The sequence below is a fragment of the Mizuhopecten yessoensis genome, unplaced genomic scaffold (assembly GCF_002113885.1).
Source record: "Mizuhopecten yessoensis strain PY_sf001 unplaced genomic scaffold, ASM211388v2 scaffold4033, whole genome shotgun sequence".
Taxonomy (NCBI): Eukaryota; Metazoa; Mollusca; class Bivalvia; order Pectinida; family Pectinidae; genus Mizuhopecten; species Mizuhopecten yessoensis.
The window spans coordinates 1,215,039-1,237,138 of NW_018405342.1; the positions used below are offsets into that span (position 1 = coordinate 1,215,039).

General features: G+C 35.7%; 2 protein-coding genes across 5 annotated transcripts; one reads left to right on the forward strand and one right to left on the reverse strand.

Annotated features, from left to right (window-relative positions):
• The first annotated feature begins 673 nt into the window (after nt 1-673).
• LOC110448428 lies at nt 674-10,486 on the forward strand. 2 transcript variants are annotated; one of them, XM_021494657.1, is made up of 6 exons: nt 674-841; nt 1,840-1,986; nt 2,855-2,934; nt 4,110-4,506; nt 5,529-5,605; nt 8,159-10,486. In XM_021494657.1, exons 2-6 carry the CDS (start codon nt 1,892-1,894, stop codon nt 8,401-8,403), a joined length of 894 nt encoding a protein of 297 aa, XP_021350332.1. In that variant the 5' UTR covers nt 674-841; nt 1,840-1,891; the 3' UTR covers nt 8,404-10,486. The 2 variants fall into 2 exon arrangements, with proteins under 2 accessions (XP_021350332.1, XP_021350331.1); XM_021494656.1 differs by having other exon boundaries at nt 1,880-1,986.
• Nucleotides 10,487-11,958: 1,472 nt separating this feature from the next.
• On the reverse strand, nt 11,959-21,181 carry LOC110448429 (tetraspanin-9-like). 3 transcript variants are annotated; one of them, XM_021494660.1, is made up of 8 exons: nt 21,075-21,181; nt 19,906-19,976; nt 19,550-19,741; nt 18,778-18,852; nt 17,516-17,599; nt 14,414-14,548; nt 13,301-13,384; nt 11,959-12,365 (listed from the first exon to the last, which is right to left on the reverse strand). In XM_021494660.1, exons 2-8 carry the CDS (start codon nt 19,963-19,965, stop codon nt 12,294-12,296), a joined length of 702 nt encoding a protein of 233 aa, XP_021350335.1. In that variant the 5' UTR covers nt 19,966-19,976; nt 21,075-21,181; the 3' UTR covers nt 11,959-12,293. The 3 variants fall into 3 exon arrangements, with proteins under 3 accessions (XP_021350335.1, XP_021350333.1, XP_021350334.1); XM_021494658.1 differs by lacking the exon at nt 21,075-21,181 and adding an exon at nt 20,837-21,021; XM_021494659.1 differs by lacking the exon at nt 21,075-21,181 and adding an exon at nt 20,917-21,018.
• Between the last annotated feature and the right edge of the window lie 919 nt (nt 21,182-22,100).

The window sequence follows — 22,100 nt, forward strand, 5'->3', positions numbered from 1 at the left end:
ATTTTCTACATTATTTAGTTTAAGTTGATGAAAAATATGCATCCCCCTTTTGCTTCTCTTTCTCGGATATATCGTTACATATGCAAATTCAATTAACAATTTAGACATGTTTTATTCCAAACAGGTTCCTTTAGGTTTAAAATATTTAAATGCAGGAAAGGTGCATTTCCTCACCTCACTGAATTATTGGTAGCCATTGAAGTCACTTGGTAATGTTTAGTCACCATCAATACAAATGTGTGGCCCTGTAATCGCATGGGAATGAGAAAATGAAACCAATGCCATTCCATGTGTATTTTGGCCCATTTTATTTAAATAAATAAAAATCGAAAGAATACTATCGTGCGCAATCGTAAAAATGGTCATTTAAAAAGCTAAAATCTAATTGAAATTCAAATCAATAGATAAAAGTATAACCTAAGATAGACAAACAAACAATAATGATTTGTGGAAATTCTATTTATATTGTTATCAACTGTATGGAAATGAAGCAGACAGGCAGTTGAGTACATGAGGTAAAACTATTTATTAGCCTGTTAGTTAAGTCCCTATACCACTCGCCGATCGCTTCCATCCGCGCAGAGTTTCTTGAGTGCGTTTTTCCTACATACTTCCTGTATTGTCATACGTATTGGATCAAGTTCACGTTTGTTGTTCCTAATTTGTACTCATTCTGAGCTGATTCATCCCCGTCGTGTCTCCAAGTCTATATATGTTGGCGTCAAACACTCCCAGTGTACTGATGCTTAGCAAGAACATAAAGTCTTTATTTATCACCGCTTATAAAACGTTCCATGGCATGAACAGAAGACATTGAAGAAATCTATAGTTTCCCACTCTGGTAAGTACCGGTTTGATTGCAAAAGTCGTACTGCAGTAAATATTCGCTATATCTATTTAATGAAATGAAAATTGTGACTTTAATGTAAGTAGGAATACATATCTATCCACTAATTCCCATCATATATCTGCAATTGAGGTGTTATTCATTGAAATTAAATAAACTTTTAATATGCCTTTAATTTTTAATCAATAGTTTAGGTGTTATTTAAATGAAATTCAAATTAATGTATGTAACATTGATTATTTATCAATATTAACAGTACTGACAGTAGACAAAAAAAGCTTCGCAAATATCTTGTTTATTAATGCCGATAACTTTGATTTTATGGAAATGAATATTTGAAGCACTTCAATCTTCTATGAAGTGATAGGAAGGCATTTTCTCGCAACGAAGTCGCAGTTTAACGTTACATTGTAGAACAACCTTACGGTTGTTATTAATCTCCACCTCTAAAAAAATATATTATTCGTAAAATAAAATCATAGATCTCACTTACTTTGGGAGCGAACATTAGCAAGACTGAAATATGCTTTTAATAACAAGTTAAACTATATTATCAACATGGTCATTATTGTGAAATATTTGTTTAAGTCCTTTTTAAATGAAGTATTTCATAAAAATCACATGAGAAATACATTATTTGACATGGAAAATTGCTCTTAAGCCAGAATAAACTTTTCGTTGCTTAAACAGGGAACTCGTCTATGCGATTATACACGTAACTGGTGCAGTGATACCATCTACCTAACAGATCGAATAGTTTGGATATTAACGGCTAATTGCTTTGGTAGAGCTTTAATCATCTCGTTCTCCTGCAAACGAGCCGATTTACACTATCTATTATAATGTCGATATAATTCCATTAGAAATAACTACTTTATTGACGTTTATTTGAATTGCATTCTGAATTGTTTACTAATATATGATCCCGGAACCGGGTCTTATTAAAATTGTGATCAAATGCATATTACGAAGTATTTTATTTATAATTGAAGTATTTTGACAAACAATATGAAATGCCTCTACGTGAAATAGACTAAAGCAGCGATGAAGTATCTGAGGCCAGAGTTAGCCACGCTGTTGTTGATATACCTACTAAAGCTAACAGACGCACAGTCAGCATGCCCAGACGACCAAATCAGGTAGGCATAGTTGATTCTACAGTCAATCAAGAATTTACAAATGTATATATATATAACTTGTTCACGTTTTTCTATTGGTCAGTTAAGAAAACAATTTTATTTTTCAAACGTTATAGTCTGATGGACGATTTCGAATTCTCCAGCATCATGAAAACAATTGATTGACTGCTTTTTTGGTTTACTGCTTTGTGTTGTATCTTCTGTAAAATTGGCAATACGATACTTTCTGTTTAATAAAATAATTTTCACATAGGTTTTGGTTTTAATGTGCTTAAATTATTCGCACAGCAACACGCGCGGGATGGAAAAGTTTGAGTAGAGCCAACAAGGTGCCCATTTTAAACGTTCATGACTTGGCTTCGATATGGCTTTTCGTGAGAGTTTTCGAAATCGTTCATTGAGGCAGAGTATGGACCATAAGCCAGATAATAGAAAAGTGTTGTCATTTAAACAGGTCACGTTCGGCTTACAGTAGAGAACAATGGAATTTAAAATAGATAATCATTTATAGCACAATTAGCTGGTCTAGTTTTTGGGAATCATGTATGTACAAATATTTTAGATTATAACTAGCCACAATGTCCAATCATTTATGTATTTATTTCATAGCATTAATCCAGTTATGAATAAATTGTCACACATTGTTTCAATGAAGTTACAACTTACATGCATTTGAATAAGCTACACAACTTTGTTTACCCTGTTAAAGCAAATTGTCCCTTATAGCAAGTTTGAAAATAACGAACGTACAAAATTTTGAGTTACAAATTGGTAATGATTAATTTACAAAAAATATTTAAAGTAGAGAATTTTTCACGTGGAGGATAAAAAAGAGGATTCATGAAGTGTTGCATTTATTTATTTGCAGAATATATGTGTTAATTAACAAAATCCGGTTTACCTGTTGCGTTCCACGTGCAGTTAGAACGGTCGCACGATGTACTAAAAGTAAGTACTCGTTTTGTGCATTGAACTACTTTCAAATGACATTTAAATTAAATCTCAATGGAGGGAAACCATTTATTTAGAGATCTCCGTACCACTGCCAAACACTCTAATAACGCATTGAACACTTTTTTTGGGGGGGAGGGGGGGGGGGGGGGGTTTAANCAATCATTTCTAAAAAGAAAACCAACCCTTACGGGGAAAATAATAAATATGACATAAACAAAATATATCAACAACAGTGTTGCAGCTGATCTAGACCGGAATTGGAACCCTTGACTTCAGACTGTTATACTGCCGCTCTGACCTACTACTGAGCTACCTGGTCAACGGAAGTGGCCTGACCCAACTGTGCTACAGTTATATCCAAAACGAAAATAAGGGGATTACAGTATATACTAATATAAACTATGCGGAAGAACTTCTTTAAAGAAATACTCATATTGTTGAATAGGAATGACTGACATAAGTGTGACTCCTGCACACCCTACAAATCCCCTTTTACAATTGTAACTGGTTGGGATAAATGAAAGGGGTAATCAGTCCAAATATGTATATCCTTCTAGTGCATGTGTATTTATCGTGACATACATAGCCTAATAAACCTTTGACCTGTGTTGCGGGGTATGATTCAGAACAGTCACGGCCACTGTGTCTGTTTCTCCTTGTATATATATATCTGGTCGAGAGAATGAAGGTATACATAATACCCTCTAAAAGCTCCATATTATGGTGTTATCTGATTTTTGTGATTTAACTTACAAACATTTTAGTTATTATTCTGTCAATGTTAGATGTGAGACATTGCGGATCATACTTCCACATAATTTATTTGAAAACATAATAATTTCTTAAAAGAAACACATACATTGCACAATTTTCATGGGGGAAAAAAAGAAACAAATAAACAAACAAAAAGAATCAATAACAATGTGCTGAGTGTAATAATGACACGGAGCCAGACCAGGATTCGCACCCTGGTTCTGTTCATTATACTGTCAATTGACCCAATTGCGCTTCCTGATCAACGGTAAATATAATGCCAAGACAAGCTAGAGATTCATCCAAAACCAAATTAAGGAGAGGTTACTTCATATACGAAAACTAAAGCTGTGTTTTGCCTGCATTGAGACAGGGATCCTTAAAACTAAAGCCATTATCTTAATATATATTTTCAGCTGGCGGTTATGTCACCGTAACCACTACTCCACCCATGACTACACTTAGACTGATTACAAAAGACCAAACATTTATTACTAGACCTATAGTGACTGCAAACATCCTTTCCACGCTCAAACAAACCACTACTACTAATACACCTACAATGACCACCCAAACCACGCAAACCACACCAACCACCATCACAACAATCCCAGAAACCACTACTTCCGGAAACGACGAAGACGAGGGGTCAGGTGATGAGACCAACCTAGGTAACGTAGGGGAAGGACAGGACGAGCCGGACAGTGCCTCGACCGGGCTGTCTATAGGGATACCCCTGGCTGTACTAGCGGTTGTCGTTGCGGCAGTACTGCTAGTAAGGGTCAGGTACAAAAGAAAGAAGGAAGTCAATGGGTGAGTACATGTTACACACCGTGCATGTTTAGGGACAGAATAGGCCTACTGTATCCCACTATATGATCGTAGGAGGCGACTCATGTGGACCCCCACCAGAATCGGGGGGTTCTCTTCCTTGTCTACCATTTATGGAAAATTCAGAAACCAAAAATAAACCTGCTGGTCGTTTATCTTTCCTGTCTTCTTTCTCTCCTACCTTTCTCTTTAAGAGGGTTCTCCCTAAGCACCTGTCCTTATATGACCCTGACTGTTGCAAGGACGTTAAACCACGAACAAACAAGAAGAGGTTGCCACAATAAAACCCTACCAAACTGATATTGCATTTTTATAAGTGCCATTGTTGTAACATTGGATACCACTGTTCATCCATCTAAAACCGGTTAATACAAGCATTGAACTGTACTGATATGACATTTAAAGTCTGTGTGAATGACGCAGCTTTGCAGGCAAACTGTATCATGCGCTGCATACCTGCAAAGATGTCAATCATCTAAATTGTGAAAGTCATATCAACAAAGTTCATAACTTAATTAACTCTCTATTGCTAGTATGTATCTAAAAAGGACCACGATGAGCAAGATAGCACACAGAGGTTGTTCAGTTTTTAAGGCTTTATGTGATAATTTACAAAAAAAACAAATCTGCACAATTGATGTTTATTCCGAAATCCTTGATTGTACTATAGAGGTGACCTTTCGTGTATTTTCGCCGTCCGACGAAGCCACTCAAAGCATTTCACAGACATTTTGCTAACATGTCTACTTCAATGTTGTCTTTCGCTAACTAATGCTTTACTAAATACAATACTAACAGGGAGAAATATTGATAAATAGCTATACTTAAAATCTAGAGGAAAACGCAATAGTACTAATTAATATCATTTTCTGACCATATACCGCTCTAGGTAGCTTACCAATTAGTGATATCCCTATGTTACAGTAGGCATATATGGATGAAACGGTAATGCTGTTTCTGATAAATTTGAATGAATTGTGATACATTTACCGATTGTTTTCCAGGGATACAAACAAACTGACAGCTAACGGTCGGGTATTCGTCAAACACCCGAAGGGAGACAACAGTGCCGCAAATGATGGTGAGTTGGTTCTTATTGTTGTGTATTTTGCAGACCCATGGAACGTCCGAGGAAAATATAGAACATAGATGAGAATATAGAACATAGTCAGCTATGTAATACCATATTGAAAGTATGCAATAAAAACAACCTACAAATTGCCGAAGAAATTTATATTATCGAAGTTTATCTTCTACAATTCAATTACATATATGTAGGCATGCTTAATATTCGCACTATCGATATATGTTTTTACATATTACGTATTTCTTATTCATCCCTAGCCCGAACTTTCTCTGGCCCTGACACCCTGACTGTCAAAATGTGTAAGTCTGGTGCTAGGGCCAGAGGAACATCTATCTGTTAAAATGTCTAGGTCTGGTGTTAGGGTCAGAGGAACATCTATCTGTTAAAATGCCTAGGTCTGGTGTTAGGGCCAGAGGAACATCTGTCTGTCAAAATGTCTATGTCTTGTGTTAGGGCCAGAGGAACATCTATCTGTCAACATGGCTATGTCTTGTGTTAGGGCCAGAGGAACATCTATCTGTCAAAATGTCTAGGTCTGGTGTTAGGGCCAGAGGAACATCTATCTGTCAAAATGTCTATGTCTTGTGTTAGGGCCAGAGGAACATCTATCTGTCAAAATGTCTAGGTCTGGTGTCAGGGCCAGAGGAACATCTATCTGTCAAAATGTCTATGTCTTGTGTTAGGGCCAGAGGAACATCTATCTGTTAAAATGTCTAGGGCTGGTGTTAGGGCCAGAGGACCATCTATCTGTCAAAATGTCTAGGTCTGGTGATAGGGTCAGAGGAACATCTATCTGTCAAAATGTCTGGGTCTGGTGTCAGGGCCAGAGGAACATCTACCTGTTAAAATGTCTGTCTTGTGTTAGGGTCAGAGGACCATCTATCTGTCAAAATGTCTAGGTCTGGGGTCAGGGCCAGAGGAACATCTATCTGTCAACATGGCTATGTCTTGTGTTAGGGCCAGAGGAACATCTATCTGGCAAAATGTCTAGGACTGGTGTCAGGGCCAGAGGAACATCTATCTGTAAAAATGTCTAGGTCTGGTGTTAGGGTCAGAGGACCATCTATCTGTCAAAATGTCTAGGTCTGGTGTTAGGGCCAGAGGACCAGCTATCTGTCAAAATGTCTAGGTCTGGTGTCATGGCCAGAGGAACATCTATCTGTTAAAATGTCTAGGTCTGGGGTTAGGGCCAGAGGAACATCTATCTGTCAAAAGGTCTAGGTCTGGTGTTATTGCCAGAGGAACGTCTATCTGTCAAAATGTCTAGGACTGGTGTCAGGGCCAGCGGAACATCTATCTGTCAAAATGTCTAGGTGTGGTGTTAGGGCCAGAGGAACATCTATCTGGCAAAATGTCTAGGACTGGTGTCAGGGCCAGAGGAACATCTATCTGTCAAAATGTCTGGGTCTGGTGTCAGGGCCAGAGGAACATCTACCTGTTAAAATCTCTGTCTTGTGTTAGGGTCAGAGGACCATCTATCTGTCAAAATGTCTAGGTCTGGTGTCGGGGCCAGAGGAACATCTATCTGTCAAAATGTCTAGGACTGGTGTCAGGGCCAGCGGAACATCTATCTGTCAAAATGTCTAGGTGTGGTGTTAGGGCCAGAGGAACATCTATCTGGCAAAATGTCTAGGACTGGTGTCAGGGCCAGAGGAACATCTATCTGTAAAAATGTCTAGGTCTGGTGTTAGGGTCAGAGGACCATCTATCTGTCAAAATGTCTAGGTCTGGGGTCAGGGCCAGAGGAACATCTATCTGTCAACATGGCTATGTCTTGTGTTAGGGCCAGAGGAACATCTATCTGGCAAAATGTCTAGGACTGGTGTCAGGGCCAGCGGAACATCTATCTGTCAAAATGTCTAGGTGTGGTGTTAGGGCCAGAGGAACATCTATCTGGCAAAATGTCTAGGACTGGTGTCAGGGCCAGCGGAACATCTATCTGTCAAAATGTCTAGGTGTGGTGTTAGGGCCAGAGGAACATCTATCTGGCAAAATGTCTAGGACTGGTGTCAGGGCCAGAGGAACATCTATCTGTTAAAATGTCTAGGTCTGGTGTCAGGGCCAGAGGAACATCTACCTGTCAAAATGTCTAGGTCTGGTGTCATAGGCAAAGGAAACCCGGGCTCATTCATCCTATCATATGGATTTCACTGAAATTGACAATCATTTTTTGCACATTTGAAGAATTACTCGCTATAGTCACAAAGTATTATTCTGAGGCAATATCAGTATATGACTGTCATACCACTTCACGGCTTTGGACACAGTGCTGACGTACTTGACCTATAACCTGTATTAACCCCTGTAGCGATGGCTAAAGTCTCTCATCTCTGGTATGTGTGATGCAGTCGCATCTTTTTTGAAGCCATACCATTGTTTTTGCATTTTGATTTTGATATTTCATTCAAATGTTTATAGAAATATATAAAGATCATGCATGAAATTCTGTTTTGTTTTACATATACTACGCTAACACTATCACACATTTTGTTTTCATTTTAGAGGATATATATATGGGTCTTCAAATGTCTTTCGTATTAATTTCAGCCGAGTATCAAGATTTTGAGCAGAACGTGCGCACTTCTCCACCGCAGGATACCTATGACAGTCTCCATCTCTATGGAAATACGGCTGAAACGCCTCATGCGTATGAACAAGTACCCGAAAAACGGGACACGCTCCCTTACGAGTCTTTGCACGTATACAGCAACTCCCATATGGGACAGCCGGACTACGATACTCCCACGTCTCGCGTTATGTACGCAAACCTGAAAGTTCAGTTTCAAACGTGAAATCCTGTATGTATGCGTGTTCAAACTTGCCTTCACAGAGAGTATACGTGTTAAAACAGTTTGTAATAAATCACGTTTGGAAGGGAAACGTCTCAGGAAAACTTGCAGTAAATCCCGTTCATTCTCGAAAGGGAACGTTCTTTGGGAAATACTCTAAATCAGATCATTTCCGAAGAGTTCGTTTGCGAACAATTACTGTGAATCAGTTCATATTCGGATGGAAACGTCTTTGGGAAAAATACTGTAATCTCTGTTCATTTTCAAAGGGGAAACGTGTGTGGAAATATAGAGAATCACATCTATTTTCGAAGGGGATACGTCTGTGGAAATTGCTAATATCAGTTAACTTTCGCGCATCATCGCGTATTCTGTATATGATCCGTAGTAAGATTGTTTTGAAACACGGTTATCACCGAACATGTGCTATATGGTAAGTTAGTCATTTGCTAAAATGTGAGTTAACAATATACTAAAATGCGAGTTAGCGATATACTCAAATGTGAGTGAGCGATTTACTAAAATGTGAGTAAGCGATATCCTAAAATCTGAGTTAGTAATATACTTTAATGCGAGTTTGCGATACGCTAAAATGTGAGATACAAATGTAGCTATATACTATAATGTGTATTAGTGATATACTAAAATGGGAGTTAGCGATATACTAAAATGTGGGAAAGTTACAATTTTGTATATACTACAATGTGTATTAGTGATATACTAAAACGTGAGTTAGCGATATACTAAAATGCGAGTTGACTATATACTATAATGGGGTGCTATAATGTGAGTTAGCTATTACTATAATGTGAGTTAGCGGTAATACGTATACTAAAATGTGAGTTAGCTATATACTATAATGTGACTTAGCAATATACTATAATGTGAGATAGCAATATACTATCATGCGAGTTAGCAATATACTATAATGTGAGTTAGCTATTACTATAATGTGAGTTAGCAATATACTGTAATGTGAGTTAGCTATTACTTTAAGGTGAGTTAACGATATACTATAATGTGATTTAGCTATATACTTTAATGTGAGTTAGCGATATACTTTAATGTGAGTTAGCAATGTACTAAAATGTGAGTTAGCTATTACTGTAATGTGAGTTAGCGATATACTAAAATGTGAGATATAAATGTAGCTATATTCTATAATGCGAGTTAGCTATAACTATTATGTGAGTTAGCGATATGCTAAAATGTGAGCTAGCAATATGCTAAAATCGTGAGTTGGCGATAAACTAAAATGTGAGTTGGCGATAAACTAAAACGTGAATTAGCGATATACTTTTCAAGTGAATTAGCTTTATACTTTAATGAGAGTAAGCAATAAACTATGACACGAGTAATCAATATTCTGTTTGAATCAGGGATTTACTATGATGTTAATGAACTTAAACATGTTTACCTCGCAACGTATATATCAATGCCTTTTGTATTTTAATGGTATATTGTATAGTGACGTGAATTGTATAGTTATATTTCAGTGTTGCATGGAATACTGACATATTATCAACTTGACAAAGGTTTTTAATTTGTTTACAAAGTTGGCTACCTACGCAGTTACACATTCGCCAGTGGCTTTTAAAGCGAGTTTGACTTGTCTGCAAAAAATAAGATGCACATTAAACAATGCTTCCATCAGACTGTGGATTTTGAAATCACAACTACATGGCATTACAATTTAGTCTTCAATGTTTTAAGAAAATTAGTCCATAAATTAGAAATGTCCCCAAAGCATATTAAATTGCGACATAAAAAAGGCATATCAAAAACGCACAATTCTGAAAGGATGTACCGTATGATATATAATTTTCTCTCATACCAACCACCAGAATAAGCTCAGACCCACGAAAATGCGTTTGGACTTGCCACTGGCTAGATTTAGCATATTCCATATTGGCAAACAGAGTTTGCGCAGGAAAATTAATCACATCTCCCTAGGACGTTTACGGTAAATACGTATATCGTAAAAGGTTTTTAAATTCTTCACATCGCCTTTTCGGCATTGCGCCATCGGAGTGTTCCAAATTCGTGACGTTATTGTCCAGCCATTGTGACATCACGGCACGTGAAATGGGGTGTAAAAAAGAAATGCCCTACACCCCTTTCTTACCCTGGACAGCTCTATCTTACACGCAGGGAAATGAAAGAAAATACTCTTTCATGCTTAGGGGTGTAGGATAGGGAAATTCCACCCCGAGGATTTTCAAATTTGGCAAAACCAAATTTGAAAACCCCTCGGGTGAAATTTCCCTTTCCTATACCCCATGAGCATGAAAGAGTCTTATAATAATGCATGTGACCCCATAAGACTGGCATACAAAAATTAAGAGAGAACAATTTTCCTAAAAAAATAACAGGCCAAATAAAATGAAAATATTCTAATATTTTATTGTTTGCAAAAATATACAAAATATGCATACATATATATTTCTCTATAAAACCTCGCATATTTAAGTAAATAATAGCACACCTTTCTAAAAAAATTGCATCAAGTCTCAACATGTATATGATTTACCTATACAAACATACGAAAGTAATGTATTATAAATGTAACTTAAGTGGATATATTTTTAAGCGTTTGCTGGCATGCTAATTTAGGTACAAAATTGAAACTTGACATGTTGTTATGATGTAAACAACTGTTAACCTATATACTTCTCCAGATGATAATAGAAAGCAGGCGTGCTTGACTTATCCTAGTGACTTAATATAATTAAAGTAACATTGAGACATATTTAAGTAATTATAAAGCACAAGCTGATTGACCTTTGCTATGGGCTATGTCTGTAGGTAGATAAAGATAATATATGACCACCCTTTAATAATAATAAGTATAATAATTTGAGGTTCTTATATACCGCTTTATCACAACCTAGTTCGTCTTATAGTGGTTCACAAATTATTATACGTGGTAATAGGGCCTTTGCAACCAGCCAATATCTTTCTCAACTCCCTGGGGAGCATTTAATGGCATCTATTGGTCATGAACATGCTCATGATATAGCTGTGGGGCACTTTCATAATGATATAACGGTGCCTTCTTATTATATAAACAGTCAAACCTTGATATAATGCAACTCATTCCATTTGCAACCTTGCCTACCACCAACTTGCTTCACTGTCCAATTTTCTCTCTTTTTAAGAATTTCTGTACAAGTTTCCCTCGATTAATCGCCAAACATGTTTATAACACCAAAATTCCTTGGGGCAAATCATGACAGCATAATAAGGTTATACTGTAAATTATATGATGGCCATGACAGTATTATTAACATCAGAACCCTGTGGTTACCTGAAATGCACTGATGCAATACAGGAAATAGTATTTGTGCAAATATGCCATACATTCATACGCATCGTACAGTGCTCCAGAAGTTGATTACATTCATGAAAGTTCATTAACATTTATATTATTGATCAGTTCATGAAGTTATGAAATATTTATATGATAAATATGGTGGAAAGTTTTCTAAATAAAGTATCAACCATCCAAAAAGAGTGTCTTAAAGGTATTTCATTGGTCCTATTTCATGTATGTATCTATTTTGTTAAAGAAGCAAAATTCGTCTAATACAGGGTATATATATGCAACTACTTCATCGACGGAGATATTGACAGAAACAGTTCAGAATGAGTGGCAAGAATGGTGTGTCAACATTTTGTTTATAGTTTTGTTTACGATTTTGTTAAACTTTTATTTACACCTTTGTTGCCTCAATTATCTCTCGATGCCGGATAACGACTTACAGATTCATATATGATCATCATTCTTACACTCATTATCACATAAGGTCAACAGTGGCCTTACATTGGTGACCACACACAGCCAATCAAATCTTCATGTCAGGTTACCATAGTGAGCAGTCAGTCCCAGTTCATCACATGTATCGGTACTTTTTCTCTTTTCTTATAAAGTATATCAGTACTATCGGCATTATAATCAGGAACAACTGCAAAAAGAAACCCGAACATTACCTTCAGATGTCTCAAAAAAATAGAAACCCGAACATTAACTTCAGATGTCTCAAAATAATAGAAACCCGAACATCACCTTCAGATGTCTCAAAATAACAGAAACCCGAACATTACCTTCAGATGTCTCAAAATAATCATATTAAAGCAATACAAGTTTTGACTATTCCATTTTTACATAAATCCTATGATCTATACAAATATATTTATGTATTACGAGAAAAACATGTTTATAGTCTTGCATTTAAAGACAAAATATAGTAATATTTACAGGTTATTTATGATTGTTGAGTGTTATTTTTGTCCTTCACATATAATTAATACTATATACAGTATTCTTTGTACTATTCACTGTCGCGATAAATTTGCAATCATCTCAGTGAAAATTTTCCAGTATACATTGTTTTTTAATTATAGATACATATTTAAACACTTTTAAAAAATATGTGTATCATTTTATTTTAGTTTATAAATACAAGGTTTACTACCCAAAGGAGCTGACTATGAATCAAATGACATTACAAATTTCTATGAATAGAATGAATCATCCTTGATACTCCAGGGGTTACACTCACTTACGCTCTCTTCAACCCTGGAATATGTCATAGCAAAATTGAAGACTCAGTGTACACCACCTTTTAGACGAGACAAGAAGACTAGTTCAATCCTTTGATGTACATCAAAATAATCTTGTGGTCACGTAACGGTAAAACTTATTGGCTTTGAAGTCGGGTGTCGCTCCTTTGTAGGTAGCAGTCTAGCGATTGGTCAGGTGTTTTTTTACCCGAGACCAATCAAACAGCTATCTTTGTGCCTTCAGTTTTGATATGACCTATTCCAGGGGTGCAGAGAACGAAAGTGAGCGTAACCCCAGAAGTATGGCGGATGAGAATTAGTAAAATGACTTTTGTACCTGCAGTACAGCTTCAATCACAGCCACAAGGACGATAGTTAAGTAGTTCATCTCCAGCCACTCCTTAGCATCCGCAAAACAACCCTGAAATACCAAACACAAAAGTTGCTTTTACATCCTCAAAACAGCTAGGCTATACAAAACATGTGAATGCTTTTCTCAACACCCTGAAAATACAGCCCTGAAATATGGAGCATGTGGATGACTTTCCTTTTACAACCTCAAAACAGGCTTGCATAGCAAATACATGTATGGTGTTTTTATCATCTTCAAAACTGCCTGAATTTTTAAAGTAATTTTTTTTCTGTACAAATATTCTCAAGTTCAGTAAGGTAGCTAGCACTTCCCATCAGAACTGCACTATAACAAGAAGGCAAATTCCTCGAACTCGCATTACTCCAATACCCCTTGTTCGTCAAATGGTTTGCTTGGTCCTGACCGTGTCTTATATATCCTTCGTAAATAAACTTTGGATTGATGGAACTATTATTGTTCGAAATAATACCCTGTGTTCCTCAAACTCTGATTTATCCCTGACCACTCAAAACCTTAGCATCTGAGGTTATAAAGACGAGGTATAAAAATATATCTTATTAAGTGTTGCCATCTTTGTTAAACTTATTTTTTACTTCTATCATCTATATTTGAGACATTTGCAGTGCTTGTGCTATCTGTCGTCCCACCTGATCAAAACATGATGATGTCATATGTACCTCGGATTCCTCAAATATCATGTCTTCCTGGAACTGCTGATCTGGACACCCCACAAGCTCCAGTTAATGTCTTACAGTATAACAAAGCTCAGTAATCTACATCTTTTAACTCATACACCCCTGAAGACACATTTGAACTCTTCAAATTCAAAGGTTGGAATAGTCCATTATGAAATTTCAGGGTTTTTTTATGTGGATATCTACCATATACATTGGAGACGAAGCAACCAAAAAGACTTTTTCCTGGCTTTGAGTAGCTTTCCCTATCAACTTATGCATCATTCAAAGTCCTTTTAATTTCATACATTTTGCAGCCCATAAACTAGACCTCTCATTTTGGTGCAGGTGTCTTATTTTAATTTATATACACATTTTATTTTAAAGTATCTGCTGTACTTACAATAGTCCATGCCACCTGTGTCCCAGTTGTGCCACAGTTTTCAAAGCCACAGCAGGAGTCTGGAATCCAGGTTGGATTTCTGGGGTCAAACACATTATTCCAATCTGTGGCATTGTGTACACCACAGCATTCATACTACAAGAAAGAATAAGAAGTGAAGAAAGTAAAATCTAATCTGTATCATAGGTTTTGCAAAATGAGTCCATTCCAACGTTAATTACTCATAAGGAATAAATGGAAGTTCAGATAAATCTCTGATGTGTTGTGAAAAAATTGTCCAACCTCCATACATTACAGGTCACAAAGAAAATAAGAAAAAAATTGGATACATTTGGGGCTGATTTCAGTACTTTCCCTTTGACAATTTAAGCTGTATTTTCATATCTCCCCAAATAATCAAAAATTTGCACAAATATTTCCTTTATCTTTTTTTTTTAAAGATTATCAAAGTGTCTACATATGCCCTTCATCAACATCAAATAAAATTTCAGTAAATTTAGTTAATTACAGTCAATTAATACATTTCCAAATATTCTGTTAATTGTTAACATTTTGAGAAAATAGACATATTTTTCTGGTTTTGTGAAAATACTGACACCTTTCCCCACTACAAATGGTAAAGCCCCCTTGTGGAAAGATGTAAGAAAAAACACTGACATTAGCATTTTCCAAACTACATCTCAAGTATAATGGGGTTTTTCGTTTTTGTCAGTACAGTCGAACCTCGTTATCTCAAACTCTTTTAACTCGAAGACCCTGTTTATCTTGAAGTATATCTCCGGTCAAATCTCTTCTTTATCTTATTAAATAAAACTCTGATAAGTTGAACCCAGAAAAGTCGAAAAACTTGGATACCTTGAAGTAAGATATTGGTTTTAATAGCTTAAATCCAACATCAAAACATTGTCTACTTCATAGTGTTCAAATTTCATTTTGTCACTTATTAATTTTTTGACATCTCTCCATTCTGGGTAAACTTTTGAACATCTTTCACGAGTAAACTAAATCAGTAAAAAGAATTTACGATAAAGCATCAGATTGTAAAGTGTGCGGACTGTCAAAACCATGTTGTTTAAAATAAACAAATGGCCCAGAGGGCCTGTATCGCTCACCTGAATATTTAAGCAGTCATAACTAAATATTCTCATTAAATATGATCCTGTACTACAAATATTTCACTCGCAAACTTTGTTGGCTCCATCTGTTGAAAATAGCACCCAAATATTATTATATGATTCTATGTTTTTTGGGGGTTTTTTAGAAGTTGTTTGACATATTTGAGCCCTGTGACCTTTTAAGTAGATCTAGGTTATTTTCATTTTCAAACTTTGTCAGGGGCCATCCCAGGACGCTACCAGCTAAATATTGTAAAACTTTGCTCAAAGATTATTCAGAAGTCGTTAATTGTTTGACATATTTGACCCCTGTGACCTTGTAAGTAAGTCAAGGTCATTTTCTTTTTTTACACTTTGTTGGGCTCTATCCCAGAAAGCCAACAGCCAAATATGAAGATTCTATACCTTTCAGTTCTTCAGAAGAAGTCATTTGAAGTGTTTGACACATTTAATTCCTGAGACTTTGGAAGTAGCTATAAAGGTCAAGGTCATTTTCATTCTCAAACTTCGTCGGACTCTATCCCAGAAAACCACCAGCCAACTATGAAGATTCTTTATATTTTAGTTCTTCAGAAGAAGTCATTTGAAGTGTTTGACACATTTGACCCCTGAGACCTTGAAAGTAGGTCAAGGTCATTTTCATTCTCAAACTTTGTCAGGCTCTATCCCAGGAAGCCACCAGTCAAATATGAAGATTCTATACATCTCAGTTCTTCAGAAGAAGTCGTTTGAAGCGTTTCACATATTTGACTGCTGTGACCTTGAAAGCAAGTCAAGGTCATTTTTATTCTTAAACATTGTTGGGCTTTATCCCAGGAAGCTACCAGCCAAATATGAAGATTGTATACCTTTCAGTTCTTCAGAAGAAGTTGTTTAAAGCGTTTGACATATTTGACCCCTGTGACCTTGAAAGTAGGTCAAGGTCATTTTCATTCTCAAAAAATGTTCAGGCTCCTACCAACAAAGCTTTCAGCTCAATATTATGACTCTAGGCCTGTTCGTTCTTCAGAAGAAGTTGCCCTCGGGCAGGTGAGCTAAAAAAACAAACTTCATTACTGTTGATTAACAGTGTTCTGTACTTACTGCGAGTCCGTTTAATGATTTGTACACCCAAACAGACGACAGTGCAAACCGGAAATTGGTCACAAAGCGTGGTCATGCATAAAAGAGGTCCACATTTAAAATCACAACCTACGACAGCTTCACAGGTTCATGTTTTTACAGGAGCCAGTATGGCTTTGAAAATCGATCGAGAGATTTAAGAACAATACGATAGTTACTGTTGATTACATCGAGCTGAGGAGGTGTCAGGTGTCACATTTAACTTTATGAATTAATGTGTTATATGAACGATATAATATGTTTGGGTGTGTTTTCATTTACAGAATCAACTATGTGTACACTCCATTACAGTGATTTGTTTTAGACTTGCGCACTTTCATTTCCGCATTGTATAGTACGAAGACGAAGACAGCTGGATAGTTCAACTTTTTTATGTAACACTTCAGAAGTAAATCTTGACAAGACTTGCAAATACAAATGCAGACCTGGAAAGGCTTTGCTAAGTTTTAGACTAGCCAGAAGAAAAAAAAATCACTAGGCCTGTCCATATTTAATAACGAATTCACAATATGGTCCAACTGTTTTGATCGCGTTAAATGAAAGTAAGTTTTTCGGAAATAACTTACTCTACAGTATTTTTGTAAGCATGTATATTGTAAAATTACATACCTGTATTTGTTATATTGATTATGTATATCATTCATCGATTGATAATAAGCATTGGTTATTAATAAAATCAACAACTGTTGGTGCTATTTCCAACCGCACTTCATACCAAATTTATAACTCAAATACTCGGATAACTTGAAATTTTCCCACAACAACGTTGACTCTTCGAGATAACGAGGTTCGACTGAAGTTCATTACTCTTTCTCGGAATGTGTCCCAAATATTACATTTGTCTGGTTGTGAGTAAATATGTTACCAATTCCTGTACTGTGTCCCAAGCGTTACGGTTGTCTGTATTCTTAAGTCCATTCAGCATGTCGTTCTGCAAGGCTGCTTCTATCTGTAAACAATATAAAGCACCATGTCTTACCTTACTTCAATTTAAAACAGGTTTGATGCTTGTGTGAAAGATTAGAACTATTTCTTGGAGCAGCAGTTATGTCAGATTTTGAAGAACAGACCAAGAACTAATTTTGAAGACAAACAAGACATCACAAGTGATACAAATCCCCTCACAATCACACATCGTGTGACATATGTATGAGGAAATGAACAGAAAATTCAATGATGTAACAGTTACTGCTTTAGTGACTGCATCCGTAGAAGGTATTGTCATGGCAAACAATTCTATCAAGTTTCATGAATTTCTGTTGAAGAATGAAGTCGATAGAGTTACAAAAAAGTTTTTTCTAAAAACAGAAACATTGACCTTGAACTTCAAAGTAGAAACCCGAAACGATAACATGTTGAAGGCATTGCCATATAAAACGCTAGTATGAAGTTTCATGAAATTCGATTTAATTATGAAGTTGCTAGAGCGATGACAATGTTTTTTTTCTAAAAAATAGTAACAGTGACCTTGACCTTCAATATAAAAACACAAAATGAAAACTTGTTCAAGGCATTGCCATACCAAATACTTGTATGAAGTTCAATGAAATTCCGTTGAGAAATGACGTCACTAGAGTGATGACAAAGAGTGTAACATAAGTACGGGCAGAATCCTATGTCATATATAAAATTAAATAGTGTTATTGCCAGAGGCAACCATTGTATGGTTTTGTACAGTGAGTTATTTACGCGGCCTTAAATATTCACAATTTTTACCAAAAAAATAGAAAATTAAATCTAGGCTTGTGAAGGAATTCAATTTTAGCAATGTTTTAAAATGTTAAAAAGTCAAATGAATACGCTATATAACAGCTGCATATTGTGCAACAACAAGTAAGTGTATTTTGTTAAACAAATTATCAACAAATTATTGATGTGTGATATAATGTATTTCCAAACATCGTATTGTATTACTCTTGACATATATGAATGGTTATAACGACATGCTCCCTATTTCATTGCAACATTATGGTTATGAAGTTATTCATCATGGTCAATTTTACTTGTAATATTATTCTGCAGATCAGATTTTGTGATCACATTATTGACCTGCGGCATCGTGAATATCCTGCTCGCGGAAATATCCTGCTGTATGGTATATTGATACAACACTGTTTATCCACTAACCCTATTTCTGTAGATAGCTCCAGTAATACCAGCTGCTAGTTCCAAACAGAAGATAAGTATAACACAGATCAGGTACTGAAAATACACAAAACAGCAAGCACAATTAAAAACAATAACATCTAATAACAAACCCTACAATTAGAATCATTCCTGACCATTAATCCTAAATTGCTACATTCACAATAATTGTGACAATTTATCACAATATCAATCCAATCTGTTAACACAGCAAAATTAGTTTGTCAAAGTGAAGTCAGAACACTTCATGATGGGGTATAAAAATTACAAATTTACCTGAGTGCATGTCAAAAGTAACCGAAAGAAACTGTTTTTTAACAGTCACCTTAAGAAACAAGTAACATATCTTTTAGCAACCTCAATACTTCAGGGGTTACGCTCACTTACACTCTCTGCACCCCTTAAATATGTCACAGCAAAATTGAAGGCACAAAGATAGCTGTTTGATTGGACTCGGGTAAAAAAAAAATACCAGGCTGATACCTGTCCTTGAAGATAACAGACGAGCGATACCCGAGTTCAAAGCCAGTCAATTTACCCGATAAGCGACAGCGAGATTCATTTAATGTACATCAAAGGATCAAACCAGTCTAGCTTCTTGTCTCACAAACAAGGTGGTGCACACCGAGCCTTCAATTTTGCTATGACATATTCATGAGGTGCAGAGAGCGCAAGTGAGTGTAACCCCTGGAGTATCAAGGATACAATCTTTAGGTTTCTTTCTTTGATTAGAAGATGAAGGCAAGTCACTTACTACTCCTAGCACGCATTGGTTCTGTAGTCGCTCTCCGATCAGTCCAATAATGGCCACCACCACAACTATGATCCCAGCAGAGACCATCAGTGCTGTGGCAAAGTTAAATTCCTTACTGTCCAACACCTCGGTAAAGTCAGCGCGGGAGACCTTCAGGTAGATTCCTGCTATGAAGATTCCGATCCCCATTATCTGCAAATGAAGAAAAGAAATAATTAACCCTGTTCAATTTGAAGTCAAATTATTTAGGTTGAATTTATACTCTTATTTTTTATGAAATTTAATTAGCAAAACAGTAACTCAAATTTTGTTGGAGCACATATTGTACGAAAAAACATATAAATGTACCTACTTACCAAGAAGATAAAGTCGCAAACCAGAAAAATCACCCGTGCTGTCTTGTTTCCTGTCGTCATCTTGCCCAAGCCTGGTAAAAATTAAAAACCATAAAAGAAAATTGTGCTATACATCTAAATCTGGTCTACCATGTACAACTGCTCAAGATAACATCTACGTAGGGTAAAAATAGTGTGCAAACTTCAAACAAATCTAATATGCATGCCTATATATCTTCTAACAGTAGCAATATAGGATTTAAGCATCCCTGCCCCACTGCAGTCTTCATTTTTTTTTAATGAACAGTAATCTCCTTTTTATCAAAATCATACAGATCAAGCTCCCTTAATTTGGTCTATTATAAGGAATTATGGCTGATGTCTTCATAAAAATAGTACACCAGCATTATAAAAATATATGTCAATCAATTTTACCACCCTATCAACAGGTACATGTATAAATTTGGAGTGATTTTACCCTCTTTTTGGAGGCTTGTAAATCAATCACTATTTTGGGTGTACCTCTATTTATTGGATTGTAGTGAAAGATTGACTGTACCCTTGTGAACTAATAATTTTGATAAGAATTGTATGTGTTTTCATTTTACTTTATTCTCCATTTCTGTAATAAAATTGCTGTAGTAACTGTTACCCAAGTGAAGGATTATTACCCGTACATGAAGGATTGTGTCAAACCTGTCTGCCTGTTCAAGACAAAAAGCTGTGATCATGTATTAAAAGCAATGATCATATTCAAATACGGGTAGTATTATTTATATATGTTTTAAAATAAAACTGAGATTACGACAAAGTTAACTAAAATGTGATGATGCATGTTGTTCAAAGCAGCCCGTTCAACGTTATGAATGTACTGATTTCCAAAAGACAAAATCATTTAATGTATTTGTCAAACCGGGATAAGCTTGTGAAAATGTTAAAATAACATACTTACTGTTTTAAGTTAACTCAATTATTACGAAAATCCAAAAAATATCACAACGAAAATGGTAAACAGGTTGAGCGTTTACGTACCAGAATAGACCGTTCCCGGTGTTGACGTTTGCTAAAAATAGAAATCTATTCAAGCAATGCAAAACCTGTTTGACAAGTTTCTGACAGGTAGACTGTACATTTCTTTAAACTTGCTAATAACGAAGTGTTGAACATACGAAACAAGAAATATATATTACAAAAGGGGTATTGTTGTTATAATGCATTTCAATCTTCATTGTCAGTGGCGAGAAAGTGTTTTCTAGGATCCCGACTGGACAACAAGTTGGCATTCGAGAAAAAAAAACGTAAACAGGAAGCACATGGTGACGTGTAAACAAATAATCGAATCCGGACCGAATCGGAACAAAGATTAGAGGAAATTTAATCTATTTAAAGACAGTGCATGCAAAACATATAAAGTATTCTATTTCTTTGCATCATTTTGGCAGTAAATTTTCTCATGTGTATTTAGTTTTTGGCATCCTTAATTAAGTTATTCATAATTATAATGTTCTGACAAGTTCATAGCTATAATGTAGCGAGCACTAGCGCTCTGCACATAATCATCACCAACGAAAAAAGGTCATAATTTAATTTATTTTGTTTTATTTTTCTTGGAGTTATTTGCCCATTTAACATAGCAAGCAGTGAAAATATATGTTAGGTCAATATTTTTCTGTAAAATTACGGATACATTTCACAATATTCTTATTTTCAAAAAACAACCTAGACTACTATATATTTATTTTGGGCAAATCAATAACAGAATAAAATTAATCTTCAAGACTTCACGATATATCATCAAACCCTAACTCGAATATTTTTTCTTTGATACAATACACACAATTTATTTCATCTTACTAAAAGATGATGCTAGATCATAACTAATTAAGTGACTGTAGTTAAAAAACTAAATTAAATGAATGAAAGCTCCCAAACTACATGCAATGTTTAAATGATATGATAGAAATTACATTTTTTTCTTTATATTCTTTTAACACGGCACAAAAAAATATGCAAATTATCTTTGTAAGAAATCATTTCATCATTTTTTTTTGGCAAGTTTGTTTACTTTTTTCTCATAAAGGTTATATCAGCTGACATTCATTTCTAATGGTGATATGGAGGTTTAAGGGTGTATCCTACCTTTCTGTGATATGGAGATTTAAGGGTGTATCCTACCTTACTCAGAATACAATTTCTGTGACATGCATATGAAGACT

Coding starts and splice junctions, on each gene's coding strand:
- LOC110448428 (XM_021494657.1), top strand. CDS start 1,892: ATGAAGTATCTGAGGCCAGAGTTAGCCACGCTGTTGTTGATATACCTA. Junction 2,935..4,109: donor GGTCGCACGATGTACTAAAA/GTAAGTACTCGT, acceptor ATATATTTTCAG/CTGGCGGTTATGTCACCGTA. Junction 5,606..8,158: donor CAACAGTGCCGCAAATGATG/GTGAGTTGGTTC, acceptor TATTAATTTCAG/CCGAGTATCAAGATTTTGAG.
- LOC110448429 (XM_021494660.1), bottom strand. CDS start 19,965: ATGACGACAGGAAACAAGACAGCACGGGTGATTTTTCTGGTTTGCGAC. Junction 19,742..19,905: donor TTTGCGACTTTATCTTCTTG/GTAAGTAGGTAC, acceptor CTTCATTTGCAG/ATAATGGGGATCGGAATCTT. Junction 17,600..18,777: donor GAGCTATCTACAGAAATAGG/GTTAGTGGATAA, acceptor TATTGTTTACAG/ATAGAAGCAGCCTTGCAGAA.